The sequence below is a fragment of the Giraffa tippelskirchi genome, chromosome 5, assembly GCF_054371585.1.
Source record: "Giraffa tippelskirchi isolate mGirTip1 chromosome 5, T2T-mGirTip1v1.2.pri, whole genome shotgun sequence".
Classification (NCBI taxonomy): Eukaryota; Metazoa; Chordata; class Mammalia; order Artiodactyla; family Giraffidae; genus Giraffa; species Giraffa tippelskirchi.
The window spans coordinates 22,656,896-22,677,957 of record NC_137279.1 but is presented as its reverse complement, the minus strand read 5'-3'; the positions used below and the strand labels follow the sequence as shown (position 1 = coordinate 22,677,957).

Below are 21,062 nucleotides of genomic sequence, written 5' to 3'. Positions count from 1 at the left end.
AATACCATAGTCAAACTACTGAAAACCAATGTCAAAAAGAATATCTTAAGAGCAGCTAAAAAGGATACACTATCTTAAGGGGAAGAACAGTAAGAATGACTGAAAACTTCATCAGAATCAAAGAAGCAAATAGAAAATGAAAATATATCAATAAGGTGCTAAAAGAAAAACAAAAAGTTAAGACATTCTATGAAGATCAAACCTATCAGCTCTACAAGAAACAGAAAAGAAATCATACAGACAAAAGGGAAATGACTCAGATGGAACCTCAAGTCTACAAGAGAAAATGAAGACATCTCAAAGGGTGAATATATTGGTTCAAAAGGGTCCTTTTCTATCCTTTTTTGCAACATATCTTCAAAAGACTAGTGACTTTTTAAAGCAAAAATAGGTGGAGTTTATAACATTTATAATTTGAATCACAAAAGTCAGGAGCTTGGTAAATTGAAATACTATAAGATCTTAGACATTTTCCAGAAAATGGTATATAGTTGACCCTTAAACAACACAGGTTTGAACTGCAGAGGTCCACTTATACACAGTGTTTTTTCAATAAATACAAACTACAGTACTACATGATTCAGAGTTGGCTGAATACACAGATGGTGAATTGTGGATATGGAGGGCAGATAAAGTTAGATTCAGATTTTCAAATTCACAGGGGTCAGCATGTCTACTTGGAGAAGGCAATGGCACCCCACTCCAGTACTCTTGCCTGGAAAATACCATGGACAGAGGAGCCTGGGAGGCTGCAGTCCATGGGGTCACTGAGAGTTGGACACGACTGAGCGACTTCACTTTCACTTTTCACTTTTATGCATTGGAGAAGGAAATGGCAACCCACTCCAGTATTCTTGCCTGGAGAATCCCAAGGACCGGCGAGCCTGGTGGGCTGCTGTCTATGGGGTCGCACAGAGTCAGACACGACTGAGCGACTTAGCAGTAGCAGCAGCAGCAGCATGTCTACTTATTGCATTGCTTAAAGATCAACTGTATATTTAATGTTGATTTGAATACAATGTCCTGGAAGTGTTATACTATAAACTCAAGGTTGATTGTGAAAAGTAAAAGAGGAATTCTGTAATCTTTAGAGAAACTACTAGAAATACAATAATTATAAGCAACATGCAAAAAATAGAGACGATAACATGCTAAAATGAAATCCTGGAAACACAATGCTCTCTAAAGAAAGCAAGAAAGGAGAAACAGGAAATAAGGAATATATGGAAAACCAGAAAACAAATACAAATGTGGTGAGCTCAAACCCAACCACGTCAATGATCGTATTACATTTAAATGAACTTTAGCATTTGAATTAATGAGCTTATTAGGTATCATTAAAAATTCAACTACATACAGTTAAGAGACACACTTTTAAAATATAAAGGCAACAATAAAATGGAAGTACAAAGATACAGAAGAATATACCATAGAAATGTTAGTCATAACTAAACTACTTAAGCTATATTATCAATAAACATAAGAAAATATAAAAGCAGATTTCAGAACAAGGTATATTTCCAGCATTAAACATATACAATTCATAATGACAAAGGGGATGATTCATCCAGAAAACATCACAATCCTAAACATGTATGTACCTAATAATGAGCTTCAAAATACACGATGCAAGAATCACAGAAACCAATGAAAAATAAATAATCAAAAATATTTTTAACAAATCCCTGGCAACCCACTCCAGTATTCTTGTCTGGAGAATCCCATGGACAGAGGAGCCTAGTGGGCTACAGTCCACAGGGTTGCGAAGAGTTGGACACAACTGAAATGCCTTAGCACACATGCACACATCAATAACTGATGCAGCAATGAAAACATCAATATCTGAATAATATTAACAAATGCTACATTCATAAAGCACAACAAGTAACACACTGTTTTTAAATGAAGATGAACATTTAACAAAACATAGACCTTATACTGAGCTATAATAAAAATCACAATAAATTTCAATGGACCAAAAACAAACAAATTGAACTTACAGGCTAAAATGAAGTGAGAAAGATAAGAATTCCTACTTCAAACAACAAAACAGCAGGCCAGTTATATGAATGGATGCATTTCTGACAAAGGACCAGAAACAATACATTATCCCAGGAGCTAGGTAGAAAAACCTCGAAATACACAAGAATCAGGAGGAATACTCTCAAAAAGACTGCCTCAGCAGTGAGGCAAAATTAGCTAGACAAAAATCTATTCTAGTTCTCCCTAACAAAACTTAAAACACAAGCTTCAAGAGAATCAAGCTATTTTGAAAATACTTAACTACATGCCAGAACAAAGCTTAGGAATGTGTAAAGGAATACAAAATTAACAATATTAAACATGGTAAAATTACAACTTCTGGCATCCAATCACAAAATTAGTAAGCACGCAAATACGGAAATGCTGCCAAAATAAGGGGGGAAAATCCATCACTTAAAACAGAAACAACAATGACACAAATAATAGAATAAGGAAACACAGTCATAAAAGAGTCCTACAAGTTAGTACAAAGCATAAGTATAAGGAGAGACAATGGAATATAGAAAAAAGCAGTGAACTTGACAACAGAAATAGAAACTATACAAGATGAACTAGATGGGGGAAAAGATAAAACATAAGTAAACAGAGCAGTTTATCCATGAGCTGTGATACAACTTCAATCAGCCTAAGAGATGTGTAACGGGAGTTCCCAAAGTAGAAAAGGTGACAGAAAAATATTTGAAGAAATAATAACTGAAAATTTCCCAAATCTGGTGGAAACTATAATACCACCATCCAAGAATCTCAAAGAACCTCAAGAAGAAGCAGCATGAGGGGGAAAAAAAAAACAATACCAAGGGATATCAAAGTCAAAATACTTAAAACCATAAAAAGAGCGTACACAGAGAAATACAGTTCACTTCGAGGATCAAGACTTCTCATCTGAAACAATGCAAGACACTGGACGATGGAGCAACATCCTTAAAATACTGAAAGAAAAAAAGGAAATCTATAATTCTATACTTATTTGGAAGTCCTTTTCAGATACAAAGGATAAATAAAGACATTCTCAGATATAAATGGTGAAAGAATTTATCACCAGCAGATCTATACTAAAGAATAATAAAGGCTGTCTTTCCGGCAGAAGGGAAGTTACAGATGGAATTCAAAAGAATAAATGAAAGAGTGAAGTGAGTGGAAAACAAAAGAATGAAGTACACCAGAAATGATAAATATATGGGCATATATAGAACTTTTAAAATATCTCCATAGAGTATAATTTACTATTCAAAATTAATAATTTATTAGAGAACTATGACATACATAGAAGTAAACCAATTGACAAAAACAGTACAAAGGCTGAGAGAGGAGAAATCTAAGTATATTGGTGTAAGGTTCTTACACTACCAATGAAGTAGGACAATATTACTTAAAGGTACAATGTAATGTAATGTAATATAATGTATAATTATGTTAAGAACCCAAAAGCAATCACTAAGAAACCAAACAAAATGTTGTATCTGACAAATAAAATGAAAGTCAACAAAGACAAATTAAATAAAATCATAAAAAACACTCAATCTAAAATCATATAAATCACTGTCTGACTGTGATACAATTCAACTAGAATTCAATTATCAAAATACCATTTGACAAAGTAGCTATATCCAAAATACACACACACATTTCTTACAAATGAATAAAAAAAGACAAACAAACTATTAGGAAAATGGGAATAGGCTATGAATAAGCAATTCAAATAAGAAACCAAGATATCCAAACAAATGAAGAAATTGCCCTCACTAGTAATTAAAGAAATGCAAAAAATACAAAACAACAAAACACACACACACACACACACACAAGCATTTGGCAACTATGAAACCAGCAGAAACTAAAAAACAATACCAAAGGTTGATATGGTACAAACTCACAGAAGAGCAATTCGGCAATATTTAATATGGTTAAAATGTACATGTAAACCCTATGAACAGCAATTACACTTCTTAAATCACTTAAGTATTTATACACGAACACAAGAAGACATAAATAACAACACTAAATGCATTGCTGACAATCATGAATACCGAATAACTTAAATGTCCATCAACAGGAGAATAGAAACGTTCATGCAATGGATAACTATAGAGAACTTAAACAAACTAGATCTATATTCATCAGTGGAAACCTCAAAAAGTAAACAAAAAGGCATATGTCAAAGGATAAACACAGTTTGAAACTTCTAAATCATACAAACAACACTATATATGATTGTAGATACAAGTATTTATTTTATTAAAGAAGGGTTATACACACTTCAGAAGGATCCTTGCAAACTTCAAATGGTGATTACTCTGGGAGAATGGAATGAGAGGGTGTTAAGTATAAAAAATATATATAATTCTCAAAAGGCATATCTAAGAAAAAGTGTTACTATTTATTAAAACTAAAAGAGGGTAAGTCAAAAGTTGCATTATTTACTGTTTTTTTCTGTATGTTGGAAACATTCATCAAGTTTCAGTTCAGTTCAGTTGCTCAGTCGTATTCAACTCTCTGCGATCCCATTATCCAACTCTGCATCGCCATGCTTTCTTGCCCATCACCAACTCCCAGAGCTTGCTCAACCTCATGTCCATTGAGTTGGTGACGCCATCCAACCATCTCATCCTCTGTTGTCCCCTTCTTCTTCTGCCTTCAATCTTTCCCAGCAACAGGGTCTTTCCTAAGGAGTCACTTCTTCGCATCAGGTGGCCCAAGTATGGGAAATTCAGTAACAGCATCAGTCCTTCCAATGAATATTCAGGACTGATTTCCTTTAGGATTGACTGGTTTGATCTCCTTGCTGTCCAAGGGACTCTCAAAAGTCTTCTCCAACACCACAATTCAAAAGCATCAATTCTTCAGCACTCAGCTTTCTTTATGGTCTAACTCTCACGTTCACACATGACTACTGGAAAAACCATAGCTTTGACTACACAGACCTTTGTCGATAAAGTAACGTCTATGCTTTTTAATATGCTTTCGAGGTTGGTCATAGCTTTTCTTCTCTTTTAAGTGAGCAAGCGTCTTTTAATTTCATACCTGCAGACACTGTTTGCAGTGATTTTGGAGCCCAAGAAAATGAAATCTGTCACTGTTTTCATTGTTTCCCCATCTATCTACCAGGAAGTGATGGGACTGGATGCTATAACCTTAGTTCTCTGAATGCTGAGTTTAAGCCAGCTTTTACACTCTCCTCTTTCACTTTCATCAAGAGGCTCTTCAGTTCCTCTTCACTTTCTGCAATAACAGTGGTATCATCTACATATCTGAGGTTATTGATATTTCTCCTGGCAATCTTGATTCCAGCTTGTGCTTCATCCAGCCCGGCATTTCACATGATGTACTCTGCATGTAAGTTAAATAAGCAGGGTGACGAAATACAGCCTTGACAAAATACAGCCTTTCCCAATTTGGAACCAGTTTGTTGTTCCGTGTCCGGTTCTATTGTTGCTTCTTGACCTGCATACAGATTTCTTAGGAGGCAGGTAAGGTGGCCTGGTATTCCCATCTCTTTAAGAATGTTCCACAGTTTGTCATGGTCCACACAGTCAAAGGAATTGGCGTAGTCAATAAAGAAGTAGTAGATGTTCTTTTTGGAATTCTCTAGCTTTTCTATAATCCAACAGATGTTGGCAATTTGATCTGTGGTTTCTCTGCCTTTTCTAAATCCAGCCTGAACATCTGGAAGCTCTCGGTTCATGTACTGTTGAAGCCTAGCTAGGAGAATTTTGAGCATTAATTTGCTGGCATGTGAGATAAGTGCAACTGTGCAGTAGTTCAAACATTCTCTGGCACTGCCTTGGGAGTGGAATGAAAACTGACCTTTTCCAGTCCTGGGGCCACTGTTGAGCTTTTCAAATTTGCTGGCATATTGAGTGAAGCACTTTCACAGCATCATATTTTAGGATTTGAAATAGATCAAGTGGAATTCCATCACCTCCACTAGCTTTGTTCATAGTGATGCTTCCTAAGGCCCACTTGACTTCACACTCCAGGATATCTGGCTCTAGGTGAGTGATCACACCATCGTGGTTATATGGGTCACTAAGATCCTTTTTGTACAGTTCTTCTGTGTATTCTTCCCACCTCTGCTTAATATCTTCTGCTTCTGTTAGGTCCATCCTGTCTCTGTCCTTTATTGTGCCCATCTTTGCAAGAAATGTTCCCTTGGTATCTCTAATTTTCCTGAAGAGATTGCTAATCTTTCCCATTCTATTGTTTTCCTCTATTTCTTTGCATTGATCACTAAGAAAGGCTTTCTTATCTCTCCTTGCTGTTCTTTGGAACTCTGCATTCAGATGGGTATAGCTTTCCTTTTCTCCTTTGCCTTTTGCTTCTCTTCTTTTCTCAGCTATTTGTAAGGCCTCCTCAGACAAGTCTGCCTTTCTGCGTTTATTTTTCTTGGGAATGGTTTTGATCACCACCTCCTGCACAATGTCATGAACCTCCATCCATAGTTCTTCAGGCACTCCATCAGATCTAATCCCTTGAATCTATTTGTCACTTCCACTGTATAATCATAAGGGATCTGATTTAGGTCATACCTGAATGGCCTAGTGGTTTTCCCACTTTCTTCAATTTAAGTTTGAATTGGCAACAAGGAGTTCATGATCTGAGCCACAGTCAGCTCCTGGTCTAGTTTTTGCTGAGTGTATAGAGCTTCTCCAATTTTGGCTGCAAAGAATATAATTAATCTGATTTTGGTATTGAGCATCTGGTGATGTCTGTGTGTAAAGTCATCTCTTGTGTTATTGGAAGAGGGTGTCTGCTATGACCAGTGCGTTCTCTTGGCAAATTCTGTTAGCCTTTGCCCTGCTTCATCTTGTACACCGAGGCCAAACTTGCCTGTTCCTCCAGGTATCTTTTGACTTTCTACTTTTGCATTCCAGTCCCCTATAATGAAAAGGACATGTTTTTTTGGTGTTAGTTCTAGAAGGTCATGTAGGTCTTCACAGAACCATTTAACTTCAGCTTCTTCAGCATTAGTGGTTGGAACATAGACTTGGATTACTTTGCTATTGAATAGTTTGCCTTGGTAACAAATAGAGATCATTTTGTCGTTTTTGAGACTGCACCCAAGCACTGCATTTTGGACTCTTTTGTTGACTATGAGGGCTACTCCATTTCTTCTAAGGGATTCTTGTCCACAGTAGTAGATATAAAGGTTATCTGAATTAAATTCACCCATTCCGGTCCATTTTAGTTCACAGATTCCTAAAATGTCAATGTTCACTCTTGCCATCTCCTGTTTGACCACTTTCATTTTACCTTGATTCATGGACCTAACATTCCAGGTTCCTATGCAATATTGTTTTTTACAGCATTGGACTTTACTTCCATCACCAGTTACATCCACAGGTGGGAGTTGTTTTTGCTTTGGTTTCGTCTCTTCATTCCTTCTGGAGCTATTTCTCCACTCTTCTCCAGTAGCATACTGAGCACCTACCAACCTGGGAAGTTCATCTTTCAGTATCATATCTTTTCGCCTTTTCCTATTGTTCATGGGGTTCTCAAGGCAATAATACTGAAGTGGTTTGCCATTCCCTTCTGCAGGGGACCAAATTTTGTCAGAACTCTCCACCATGACCTGTCCGTCTTAGGTGGCCCTACACAGCAGGGCTCATAGTTTCATCGAGTTAGACAAGGCTGTGATCCATGTGATCAGTTTGGTCAGTTTTCTGTGATTGTTAGCATGCAAAGTAAAACAGGAAAACAATAATGTAAAAATGCTGTAATACCTATGATACCTTTGTTTCTGAACTGCCTCCCTCTTCAAAAAGATCTGAGTTCTAAAACTAAGATACCTGTATTTCTTCAATTCTAAGAGACAAAAGCACGCAAAGATTAATATTGTGAAGTCAAATGGGGAATAAGATTAACAGCTCTCACATTCAGTATGTAAACCTGTCTATCTTCAGTACAGAAGCCCGCACACACCCTTATATGTGCCTGTAGTGTGATAGTACAGAAAGTCTCTCTTTTACCACCACCGTGTTCTCTTAAGGTCAATGGCTATGACTTGTACAAGAAGGGATCAGAGATTCCAATTGCTTCTTAGTCAGATTCTGAAAAAATTATCCTGTTTTCAACCTTTACTCTATGAGGTATCTTATGCTCCCAAATCCAAGGAAGGCCTTTTTTCCATAATCTAAATAGGGTTGGTTACCACCAGTTCCCTACTGCCGGCTCAGTTTGCTCAGATCTAATCTATCCCTTTTCATCCATCTACTTTATAGCTTAAAAAAGTATGTCTCTTCTCCCATTCTTTTGCCTTTTAAAAATCACTTTACTGTCATTTTAATGACATTAAGGGAGCAAGATAATTATATATGTTCAGTCTATCACTAAAAAGTATTTTTATATCATTTACCACTATGTGAAAACATTTATTAATTTATTTAGTTTATCTCCTCAGCTATTGTACCCTGTTCCCCTCAACACAACACACAGAGCAGAATTCTGTCTTTTTCCACTACCTTTAACACAGCATCTAGCACACAGGAGATGCTAATAGAAAACTATGTTAAAAAGCACAGAAGAGTTTTGGCAACAATTTCTGAGATATGACACCTAAAGCAAAAGCAACAAAATAAAAAACAAGTACAACTATATCAAATTTACAAGCTTCTGCAAACCAAAGACATGATCAACAAAATGAAAAGGCAACCAACAGAATGGGTGAAAATACTTACAGATCATATATCTGATAAGTTAATATATAAAATACTGTATATAAAAAATTAATATAATTCAGTAGCAATAAAAAAAAGCCCAAATAAATCAATTTTTAAATGGGCAAGACATTTTCCAAAGAAGATATTCAAATAATCAGCAGGTATATGAAAAGGTGTTCAACATCGCAAATCATTAGGGAAATATAAATCAAAACCACAAGAAGACGTCACTTCACACTAGTCAGAATGGTCACAGTCAAAAGGACAAGAAAGAACACATGCTGGTGAGGATGTGGAGAAACAGGAACCCTTGTGCCCTGCTGGTAGGAAAGTAAACTGGTATAGCCACTGTGCAAAACAGAATGGAGGTTCCTCAAAAAAATTAAGAATAAAACTATTATGTGATCCAACAATCCCACTTCTGGTATATATCCCAAGGAAATTAAACCACTATGTCAGAGAAACACCTGCATTGTCATGTCCAATGCAGCATCACTTATAACTGCCAAGATATGTTGGTAACCTAAGTGTCCATCAGCGCATGACTGAATAAAGACATGGTGTGAAAGTGAAAGTTGCTCAGTCGTGTTGGACTCTCTGAGACCCCATGAACTATACAGTCCATGGAATTCTTCAGGCCAGAATACTGGAGTGGGTAGCCTTTCCCTTTTCTAGGGGATCTTCCCAACCCAGGGATCAAAATCAGATCTCCTGCGTTGCAGGCAGATTCTTTATCAGCTGAGCCACAAGGGTGGTACATATACATATAATGAAATGCTATTCAGCCACAAAAAGGAAGGGCATTCTGCCATTTGTGACAACATGGATGGACTTCATGAGCAGTATAATGAAATAAGTCAGAAAGAGAGACAAGCACCATATGATCTCACATACATATGGAATCTTAAAAGAACACACAAAAAACACCAAGCTTACAGAAAAAGATCATATTTGTGGTTACCAAAAGCAGGGAACAGGGGAAATTGAATAAAGGTCAAAAAGTACAATTTCCACAACCTAAATGTCCACCAACAGAGCAATGGATAAAGAAGAGGTGATAAATACACACAATGGAATACTACCCAGCCATAAAAAGGAACAAAATAGAGTCATTTGTAGAGAAGTGGGTGGAGCTAGAATGTCATACAAAGTAAAGTTTAAGTCAGAAAGAGAAAAGCAAATATCGAATATTAAAACATATACATGCAATCTGGAAAAATGGTATAGAAGATCTTATTTGCAAAGCAGAAATAAAGACACAGAAGTGGGAACAAATATATGGGCACCTAGGGTGAAGGGAGGGAGAAGGCAATGGCACCCCACTCCAGTACTCTTGCCTGGAAAATCCCATGGACAGAGGAGCCTGGTAGGCTATAATCCATGGGGTCGCTAAGAGTCGGACACGACTGAGTGACTTTACTTTCACTTTTCCCATTCATGCACTGGAGAAGGAAACGGCAACCCACTCCAGTATTCTTGCCTGGAGAACCCCAGGGATGGCGGAGCCTGGTGGGCTGCCGTCTATGGGGTCGCACAGAGTCGGACACGACTGAAGCGACTTAGCAGCAGCAGCAGCAGGGTGAAGGGAGAGGGGGAGAAATTGGCAGACTGGAATTGACACATATACACTATTGATACTATGTTTAAAATAGATAGCTAGAACTTCCCTGATGGCTTAGAGATAAGGAATCCACCTGCCAATGCAGGAGACATGGGTTTGATCCCTGATCCAGGAGGATCCCACATGCTGCAGAGCAACTAGGCCTGTGAGCCCCAACTACTGAGCCTGTGTTCTGGAGTCCAGGAGTCATGACTTCTAAAGTCCATGTGCCCTTGAGTCCGTGCTCCATGAGAAGCCACCGCAATGAGAAGTCCTCTCACTGCAACTGGCGAGTAGGCCCCACTCCCCACAACTGGAGAAAAGCCTGTGCAGCAGTGAAGACCAGTACAGCCAAAAGTAGATAAGTGAAATTATATTAAAAATGTTTAAATAAATAAAACAGATAACTGTGAGAACATACTGTATAGCACAGGCAACTCTACTTAATGCACTATGGTGACCGGAATGGGAATGAAGTCCAAAAGGGAGGGGGTATATGTATATGTATAGCTGATTCATTTTGCTGTACAGCAGAAATGAACACAGCATTATAAAGCAACTACACTCCAATAAAAATAATTTAAAAAAAATAAAAAGGGTAAAAACAAACAAAAAAGCACAAACTTCGAATTTTAAGATAAACAAGTAACGAGGACACAATGTATAACAAGATAACTATAGTTAACACTAGTGGATGGTATATCTGAAAGTTGCTAAGCGAGTAAATCCTAAAAAAGCTCTCATCACAAAAAAAAAAAAACTTTTCTTCTTTTTTCTTTTATCTATATGACATGATGTTAACTAAATTTATTGTGATAATCATTTTACAATATATGCGTGTCAAGTCATTATGCTATACACCTTAAACTTATGCAGTGTTATACATCAATTTTGGCTTTCCAGGTGGCACCAGTGGTAAAGAATCCTCCTGCCAATGCAGGAGACACAAGAGACACGGGTTCGACCTCTGGGTTGGGAAGATCCCCAGAAGAAGGGAATGGCAACCCACTCTGGTATTTCTCGCCTATAAAATCCCATGGGCAAAGGAGCCTGACAGACTACAGTCCATGGGGTCCCAAAGAATCAGACACAACTGAACAACTAAGCAGGGATATGCCAGTTACATCTCAACAAATCTGAAAGAAAGAAAAGCAAATAAAAGATAAAGCCATCCCACTCTCCTCCCCAAAAAAAACACAGGAGAAATTCCCACCATGAAAAAAAGACACAACAGGGAGCCTCCTTTTAGTCAGCTCAACCTCAGCCACTCCCTTCTCCCACTAAGAGAGCCCATTCTACTCAGTTTCATCCAGATCTAAGCTACATTCATCAGAATCAATCCACAGAATTTCTTTTTTTTTTCTCTTAAAAATCAAGGTCAGAGGCTCTTTTTCTTCTATCAAAAAACATAAATTCACAAGTACAGGTGACCACATTATCTGCCATGGGATAAAAATCCAATAAAAGAAAATCAAACCTGTCCCAAAGAAACAGTCATGAGAAGTAAAACAGAAACTCTCCTGACAACATTCAAATGCCTGATTTCATTCCTTATAGTCACCAAAGAAGTGATGGTTCCAATGTTCCTAACACTTGCTTGTTAAGCTCTTCTTTTTTATGTGTGTGAGCGTCTCACTCCCTTATTCTGTCAATTTATATTCCCTTTTTGTTCAAGGTAGTTCAGGGTGGGTATCTGCTTACACTAACATATACAGTCTTTATTAAAATGGAGCATACTCAATTCCTAACTAATACATGCAAATTCTCATTTTATATGTTTTACATTTATTTACCTGAAATAAATGTAACTTTTCACTTATTTAGATTCCATTACATGAAAACAGGACATAATTTTGTTCCAGTTCTCATTTTTCTAAATGCCCTAAGTTAAGCTATCGACTACTGCTACTGCTAATCGACACCTGCTGGAAGGATTTTATGTAAATAAAAATAAACCTTATTTTCTCCTCCAAATCCCACATGTGAAAAGGGGAAGATTCATTAGAAGAAAAAAGATCAATAATAATTGTTCCCTATTAAAATGAAGCTATACTTTCTCATGATCTGAACACTCAGCTTTTGTTAATAAAAACTGGACACTGCAAGTAAGTTGTATTATAAGGAATTCTTTCTTTGAATTGAAAAAGGGAAATGTTATAAGTGGTAGCTTGCAAATGACTCTTTCTGAATAAAACTGGATTGACTGAGTAATACTACCCTGTTATTTTTAAATATTTCTATATCTTTTTAAAATAAAATGTTTTAAAGTTCAGGGGCCACTTACTGCTTCCAGTTGTTTCTTCTTCTGCACTAGTAACTCCAGCATGAGGTTGACATTGGCCAAATCAAGATTATCTTGGTCAGTTCCCAACAAATCCTGAAATATTTGCCACCTGTGGCCATTCTAAAAACAAAGAAGAAACCCAACTTAACAAAACTGTTTTAGAGAGTCAAAAACATATGCTTGCTACTTTCTAATATGTTTATTACATATCAAAAATAAACTATAATGTTCCAACCTATTCCTTCCCAATTAGTGGCTCCCCAATGCCTTCTAATTATAATTTAATCACTATTTCTCCCTTAAATAAATTTAAATTATATGAAAGGCACATTCAAGATATGTCAAGTCAGCTTCTCTAAAGGTGTAATTCCCTTCAAAACAAGTGCCTAGATTTTAATTACTTGTCTAACCATATTTTCCACTTTGTATTTGGTAAGGTAATAATTTAAGTTCACTTGCTTCAGTAATCTGGGGTTAATCCTCTTAAATTGAGAGTCTTTTAACAGTTTTCTTTTTTTCAAATGACCACCCATAGTTTCATCTTGCCATATAATTCTTTAAATGCGATGTGTTACAAGCCAGCTGACTCAGTATTACCCCACCAGACCTTTCAAAAGAGTAAATTTTAGACAATTCAGATAAAAGAAAGCTGTTTATTGAATAGAATAATCCTAGATCTATCTCCTTTAAGAAAAATCAGTAATATGCTAAGCTTGAATACCCAGTTAATATTAAACCAATAACACAGCAAAATGAAATTTATTAAAAATAGTAATAAAAGAGTTGAAACATACGGTGCTACTCACTGAGTGGTCCAATTTGAACCTCTTTTCCTCAAATCTTTGCTTCTGTTTGAGAATGAGCTCATTCACTGAAAACAAAAACAAAACAAAAAGCACATGTAATCTGTATTTTTATTAAATGATCTAACTGTTCTATTTAAATGGATTCTATTTAACTTTAAAAAGTCTCAAACCTCAGAAAAAAAAAAATGCTAAGCAGAATATGCTTGGTTTTTTTTTTCAAATTAGAAACAGTTTTGCCACAGCTACTACTACTACAACTACCACTATTATTACCATTACTATTACTGCAGAAGGAAAATTCTTCAGAATATGTACTTTCTCTTACATGTGTCAGTGATGACACTATCAGCATTTGGAAACAGGCAGTTGTTCTTGACTGTAAGAGACCGTTGCACACTCTACAGGGCAACTGGCAGATTCTATGAGGGAGGCACTAAAGGTTTTCATTTGTTGTTCTTTTTGTTTGTGACTTTTCTATAAATATCATGGCAAACACAGTCGGTTACCTATCCAAAAGCCATTCTAACCCTTTTTAAAAAAATAAGAACATGAGGGGCTTTCCCTGGCCCTCCAGTGGTTAAAACTCCGCACTTCCGCTGCAGGGGGCGCCAGCTTGATCCCTGGTCAGGGAACCAAGATTCCACCTAGTGCTCAGTGTGGTCAAAAAATTAAAACAAATAAATAAAAATAATAAATAAATAAAAATAAGAATATTATTTTTTCCCAAATTTCAGAATGCCAACTGTCATATACTTTCAGAGATGCTAGATCCCTCCCTGGCCCTAGGGAATGATGCTTGACTTAACCTAAATCAATCTAGTCATATCCTCTTGACAGTGACTGACAAAATGGTTAACTACTGAGACCTAGTTTTGCCCAATAAAGGGTATGCTGTCTTTCAGAAGAGAAGGACTGAACGAGTTCTTTGTCAAACTGCCTTCATTTAGGGATGGTACCTGGAATCACTTAGAGCCACCCTGCATCTCTCTTGAGGAGCTAGCCAAAGGACCAACACATCTGCTGGGGAAGGAAGGCCAGAAAGACAGAAAGAACTTGATCATATCACTGAGATATCAAATTAACTCAATCTAGAAATTCTTTCTGTGTAAATCAATACATTTCCCTTAATGTTCCAGCCCTTTTAATAGATTTTTCATCTTTAACAACCGATTAAAAAAAAAAAACTGATAAAAGAGCAACTAGCACTAAGCTAGTTTAACGTACTAGTCTTTAATTTACAGACGTGTTATCCTATGGGTTATTCTTTGCATTTTAGAGATGAGGAAATACTAGAAAGAGTACAAGAAAGTTACGCACGGTGACATATAATACAAGACAAAGCTAGGATATAAACCTATCTAATACTTCCCACTATACCATAATTTACTACAAATATTTTCTAAAAAATCAGAGAGATACCAGGGCCACGCTAGAAACCAAGGTTTAAAGATAAGACTCAGCCTAAGTAAGACTTAAAGACGCAAGCAACTAGGAGTAAGCAGACAAACACATACAATGCCTCAGTTATCATATGATAATCAGTACCATCACTGAAATGGACTTTAAAAGAACACAGGACAAGGAGCTATTAAAACGTTAACGAGTAGACTCCACACGGAAGGTGACATTAGAACTGGGCCATAACAAGCACACAGAGACTCACTAAACAGGAAAAGAAGTGGAAAAGAATTCAAATAAGGGTGTGTGAGAAACTCCCTGGTGATCCAGTGGTTAGGACCCACTGCCATGGGTCTGCACTCAATCCCTAGTCAGGGAACCAACGTCCAACAAGCCACATGGTGTGCCCCCAAAACGGGGTGGGGTGGGGGTGGGAGGGTGTAGAGGGGGTAAAATCTCAAGAAATCTCATTTAACACTGGCCATGAATGTTCCAAACCCATAACTGTAATTCTCTGGATCCTTGTAATAACCATAGTACTAAGAACAAATAATGCCTTTCTCAGACCTCCCTGGTGGTCCAGTGGTTAAGAGTCCACCGTGCAATGCAAGGGACACAGGTTTGATCCTTGGTCGGCGAGCTAAGTTCCCACATGCTATGGGGAAATTGAGCCCGCATGCCACAACCAGCAAAGACTACATGTTGCAATGAAGAGCCCACACTCCACAACAAGGACAGCACAGCCAAAAAAACAAACAAACAAAATACCTTTCTACTGCTAAAGATTTCATTCTAGCAACTGTCATTTTAGAGGCAAGATAGCAAAGTAAAAGCACAACTCAAGTCAGGAGCAAATCCCATACTTAGGGCCAAATCCCAATTCCACCATTTACTGGGGCTGTTGGAACTTTACACAAGTTACTTGCCTTCTCTGTGCCTTAGTTTCCCCATGGGAAGAATGCAGATGACAACAACTACCTATGTCATAGGACTGAGAATGTATAAAGTGCGTGGAAAAGTACTTGGCAGTAGTAAAGACATTATATGTGTTGGTGACTTTTTTTAAAGCAGAGATTTTAAATTTTGCATGCATTTTGTCTTTTACATTAAAGAGTAAGAAGGTCATTCATTAGGGAGGTAAGACCATTCAATTTACAAATTTTATCCACAGAGAACACTAGAAAACAGATTGCTGGGGTGGGGGTGGTGGTAGGGGCAGGGAGGTAGCTGGAGGTAGATCATGAATCACGGAAGGACAAGGAGAGCTAGAGTAAGCCCTAGTAGGAGTGCAGGAGAGCAACTACAGAGGTTGGAGGAGACACACCCCCTCGCCCTGCATGAGCCTTCCAGCAACAGGAGAAAGAGAACCCAATTTCCGCAATCTCCAGACTCACTTGCCCACAGCCCCACCCTGTAATTTTACGTTCTCAGTCACGAGCTTCAACACTGCTTCCCAGTCCTCGCTGGCGGCCTGAACAGCTTCAGGCTAAAAAGGGGACCTAACAGGTCCCCATTCCTGAACACACTGGGACAAAGAGCAGCCTGGTAAGGGGAAGGGTCCCCAGAACTCCCTACATGTGAGAGGAAGAAGCCTCTTGATGAAAGTGAAAGAGGAGAGTGAAAAAGCTGGCTTAAAACTCAACATTCAAAAAACGAAGACCACGGCATCTGGCCCCATCACCTCATGGCAAATAGATGGGGAAACAATGGAAACAGTGACAGACTTTATTTTCCTGGGCTCCAAAATCACTGCAGATGGTGACCGCAGCCATGAAATTAAAAGACGCTTGCTCCTTGGAAGAAAAGCTATGACCAACCTAGACAGCATATTAAAAAGCACAGACATTACTTTGCCAACAAAGATCCATCTAGTCAAAGCTATGGTTTTTCCAGTAGTCATGGATGGATGTGAGAACTGGACCATAAAGAAGGCTGAGTGTCAAAGAATTGATGCTTTTGAACTGTGGTGTTGGAGAAGACTCTTGAGAGTCCCTTGGACTGCAAGGAAATCCAACCAGTCCATCCTAAAGGAAATCAGTCCTGAATATTCATTGGAAGGACTAATGCTGAAGCTGAAGCTCCAATACTTTGGCCACCTGATGCAAAGAACTGACTCACTGAAAAGCCCCTGATGCTGGGAAAGATTGAAGGCAGGAGGAGAAGGGGATGACAGAGGATGAGACGGTTGGATGGCATCACCGACTCAATGGACATGAGTTTGAGCAAGCTCCAGGAGCTGGTGATGGACAGGGAAACGTGGCATACTACAGTCCACAGGGTCACAAAGAGCCAGGACACAACTGAGCGACTGAACTGAACTGAAGAGCAAAGAGGATAGAAAGGCAAAAAGTGAGAGTTGTGCCCCTTTTGGAGGAAGGGGGAAGGAGAGAAGAAAGGCAGAGGAAGAAGAAAAAGGAGGAACTGTAGTGTAGGGCTTAGGGCATGAAAGGAAAAAATCAAAATACCTGTCTCGACCAAAAAATACATGAGTCTAAAGACCAGAAAACCAAACCCGCTTGTGTTTGGAGTGTATGACTTCCAATTCTTTGCTCTCATTAAAACTGAAGAAAGAAGTGGACTTGTTAATGATTACAGCAGTAAAAAAAAAAAAAAAAAAAATTTTTTTTTTTTTACTAAATAAGCGCTTTTTTTTTGAAGCATGTAATTCAGAAGGAGGTCAAAGAAATAAGTGACACTGCTGGAACAAAGTTCCTTCAATCCCCATCAAAGTATTTATGTAAGCAGAGTTTCCCATGATTTACCCTTTTCAAAATAAAAAGGAAAAGTCTTAAACTTACACAATGTTATATGTCAATTATATCTCAATTTTTTTTAAAAAACTGTGATCCTAAATAAATTAAAAAAAATAAAATAAATGAAACTGAATTCCTGTCCTAGTAATAACTATCAGTGGCAATGGAACTAATTGAGAAGAACACCATCACATATTAAGCAGCTATTTTCAATAAATTTTTATGTCTAATACTTTATAAAATTTGTATATATTTGATAAAATGCATTTCGAATAATAACAAATCAGAAAAAACACATTCAGAAGTTCAAAAGGAACTTCAAAGTCTGTAATTTCTCTTTTTTGTTACAGAAAAGTATGACAGATAAATCAGTAAGAATTTCAAGCATGTGTGTTTGTGTATTTTTTTTTTTTTTTTGGCCATACTGTGCAGCATGTGGGATCCTAATTTCCCAACCAATGATTGAACCTGTGCCCCCTGCACTGGAAGCATGGAGTCTTAACCAGGGAACTGCCAGGGAAGTCCCAAAAATACATAATGACAAAATTATGTGGACAATTTACAATTTAAGCAGAAGTTCAAAGGGACAAAATACAAAATTCCTCATTGTTAATGAAAAGTCTTTTATTTTTGAAACAATGATAAGTCAAATCATTATACTATTCAGTTTCCACTAGATACATTTTAAATAACCACATTTATAATACTTTTTAAACTATATTCTTTACAAGCACTAAAACTTACAAAGAAAACTTTGGATGCTAATTTAAATATGGCATCAATGTGGGAAGTACATCATTTTTCAGAATTTTTATGTGTCATCCAAGCAAAAAGGTTTGAAGATCTTTTCGAAAATGCATAGCCCAGCCCTCTAGCCATGACTCAAGTAAACGTAAAGCATTAAGAGTGAAGGATCCTAACCTATCAATAAAAATATTAGAATACTTCAGAATCATATAATTTACTTATTTTACGATGCTCAAGAGGAAATCTGATATCACTTTTAGAAGGCCCCACATCTTTCTAGTCCAGCGAAGAACTACAGGCATTATACAAATCATGTAATCTCAAACTAAATCAATGAGAATAAATTGGTTTTTTTCAATATAGAAAAAAACAATTGATATACCACTTTCAGAAACAGATCTCAGTAGCTTCCTGAGTGCACAGGAACCTAAGGATTTGACTATCATTGTACAAAGGTAAAGATTGGAAAGGGTGACAGGCAGTGAAATAGAATAAATATATCAGGATGAAATGTTATTTCTATGGCTGACATAAATACTCATACTGGAAGCTGCATTATAACTAAGACTTCAAATCTGGGCGTAAAATACTTAACGCTTAAATTACCTAAAACCAAAATTCTTTACCTATATAAAGAGAAGATTAAAAACTATATCATAATGAAGATAATGTCTAGCTAAGGAAATCCGTAATTATGACTTCATTATTCACTGAATGTATACATTTGAGAATATATAAACTATGAAATTACACCTTAGTGTTAATATTTTCACATTCCTTCTGTATGGTATTCTCACTGTATTTAGAAATTTACATAACAGAATTTCTAACTTATGATCTCATTAAGGAATACTGCCTGAAATTTTTGGTAAATACCAAAATCTTAAGACCATTGATTTCCTTGCTGTATTTAACCATTCCAAAAGAAGGAGTAGTTTTCTAAAGTTATAAGAACTCAAAAAAAAGTGATTCTAAAACTCATAAAGTAGCATCAATCCATGTCTGTGAGTTCAAGGACAAAGGCTTCTTCTTTGCAGGACTTCGGTTTCCCTGACTCAGCTCATGAAGTCCAGTCCCATAGAGCATCATATCAATCAGTATTTCTTCTTTTCCTAAGTTCATTCTCCTAGTTTGTCATAAGACTTTATCTACCTAGAAGAACTTTGTATTTCAACAGAAAATCCTCAAAATATTTTCTTCAGGGTTCCTTTCTGCTATGCAATCATCCAATGATTTATTTTCCTTTATGAAAAGATATTGGAATGCAGTGAAGAATGAAAGAGAAGAAAGGGTTGAAGTCAAAGGAATTCTAGAATAGAGATAAAAAAAGCAAAGCCAAGACTAAACGGGTTCCATGTCATGACTTAATATTATAAAACACCAAACAAATCAAACTGCAACTGAAGCACAGGGAGGTCAGACTCTATATATCCTTACCTCCAAGTATGTTATGCTTTAGAAAGAAGAATTATCCTTTCTGATGTACATAACCAATAGTGCCCTACTTCCTGCCTATCCATACCTGAAAATTAATTTTCATTCACAAAAACTCAAACTGAAGACTTTCCACACTACCTCAGGTTTTTCAACATGTAGAATTTGTAGATTTTTCATAACTGGTCTCTGACTAGGTATTATTCCCAACTACTTACCATTTACCTTAAGAGTTCCCTGTTTGTATCTGTCTTCTCCAGTCACCATTCCTCCCTTACAATTAGTTCCATCTTCATGTCTTCCTTTCCCCAGTTTTACTTTTCAATTGCCTCCCCAGGTCATAGACTCTTGTTCCCTCATCCAGGAGTCCTCATACCCAACTTTTTACCCTCTTCCCATTCTCCATTAACCTTTCCCTCCACTGCTTCTGCCCCAAAACAGAAACAAGAATGGACAACAAGATACAGAGAGACAGGGTTCTGGAACTCTAGTATTCTCCTACAGCCTCACATTCTACCTAGCTATCAATGTAAGAACTTAAGAATTGTACCAGTCAATTTTTTTTTAATGAAACAGATATAATATGATATATGGTACATATAGTACAGAATCAACGTCACAATCCAAGCAAGACTGGGGAAAGCACTCTGGTGACTAGGACAGAGAGATATGCTTACCTCTAAGTTATGTTCTCTAAATAAATTAGTGCTGGCACAACCTTTTGGGGACTGAATATTTTTAAAAATTAAAAATCATTCCAAAGACTCACCCAAGAAATTAGGATACAGATGGTCAATATTATCCACAACATAGTTACACTTGGGACATCTATTATTATCCTCCAAACTCTGATGAATACACTTGTAGCTATTAACAAAGAAAAAATAAAATAGGCTTCATTAAATCAGTTACTAATTAGTAAACTGGTCACAAAATAATGCCTATTAGTTTTCTATTCCTCATTTTCAACGTAAGTAATCTAGCAATTATCAAGTTTATTTCAGCTTATACTTTTAGATCATAAAAAAAGTACATAGGACATTTATTAGATAATAGTATACGAAAGTTATTTAAAAACAAACTCAAGTAACAAGCCTACTGGATATAAAATTTAAAAGGTAAGTTTATGCAATTTAAATGGTACATAACAATAGCAAGAAAAACAAAAGCCTACAATTTAGTTAAGCAAACAGACTGTGTTCTTGGAGTGCTGATATCCTTAATACAAGAAGAGCTAATTCAAATAAAAAGAAAACAAGAGAAGAACAGAAAAATCAACAAACCAAAAATTAGTCAATAAGCATGGGAAACACCACCTTCACTAGGATGATAAACTGATTT

At 36.9% G+C, this 21,062-nt stretch overlaps 1 protein-coding gene across 12 annotated transcripts in view; it reads right to left on the bottom strand.

The window, feature by feature from the left end:
• Window positions 1-21,062, bottom strand: part of COP1 (COP1 E3 ubiquitin ligase) — a 218,880-nt gene that overhangs the window by 164,771 nt on the left and 33,047 nt on the right. For 6 of the 12 annotated variants that reach the window (XM_081493671.1, XM_081493678.1, XM_081493675.1 and 3 more), the window contains exons 3-5: window positions 20,491-20,588; window positions 13,390-13,454; window positions 12,584-12,703 (exon numbers count right to left, since the gene is read on the bottom strand). The exons of 1 other annotated variant lie outside the window; for it this stretch is intronic. In XM_081493671.1, the coding sequence (XP_081349797.1) occupies window positions 12,584-12,703; window positions 13,390-13,454; window positions 20,491-20,588 (283 nt within the window). Of the gene's footprint in view, window positions 1-12,583; window positions 12,704-13,377; window positions 13,455-20,490; window positions 20,589-21,062 lie in introns of all 12 variants that reach the window. 5 more of the 12 variants (XM_081493670.1, XM_081493677.1, XM_081493674.1 and 2 more) reach the window with 1 other exon arrangement.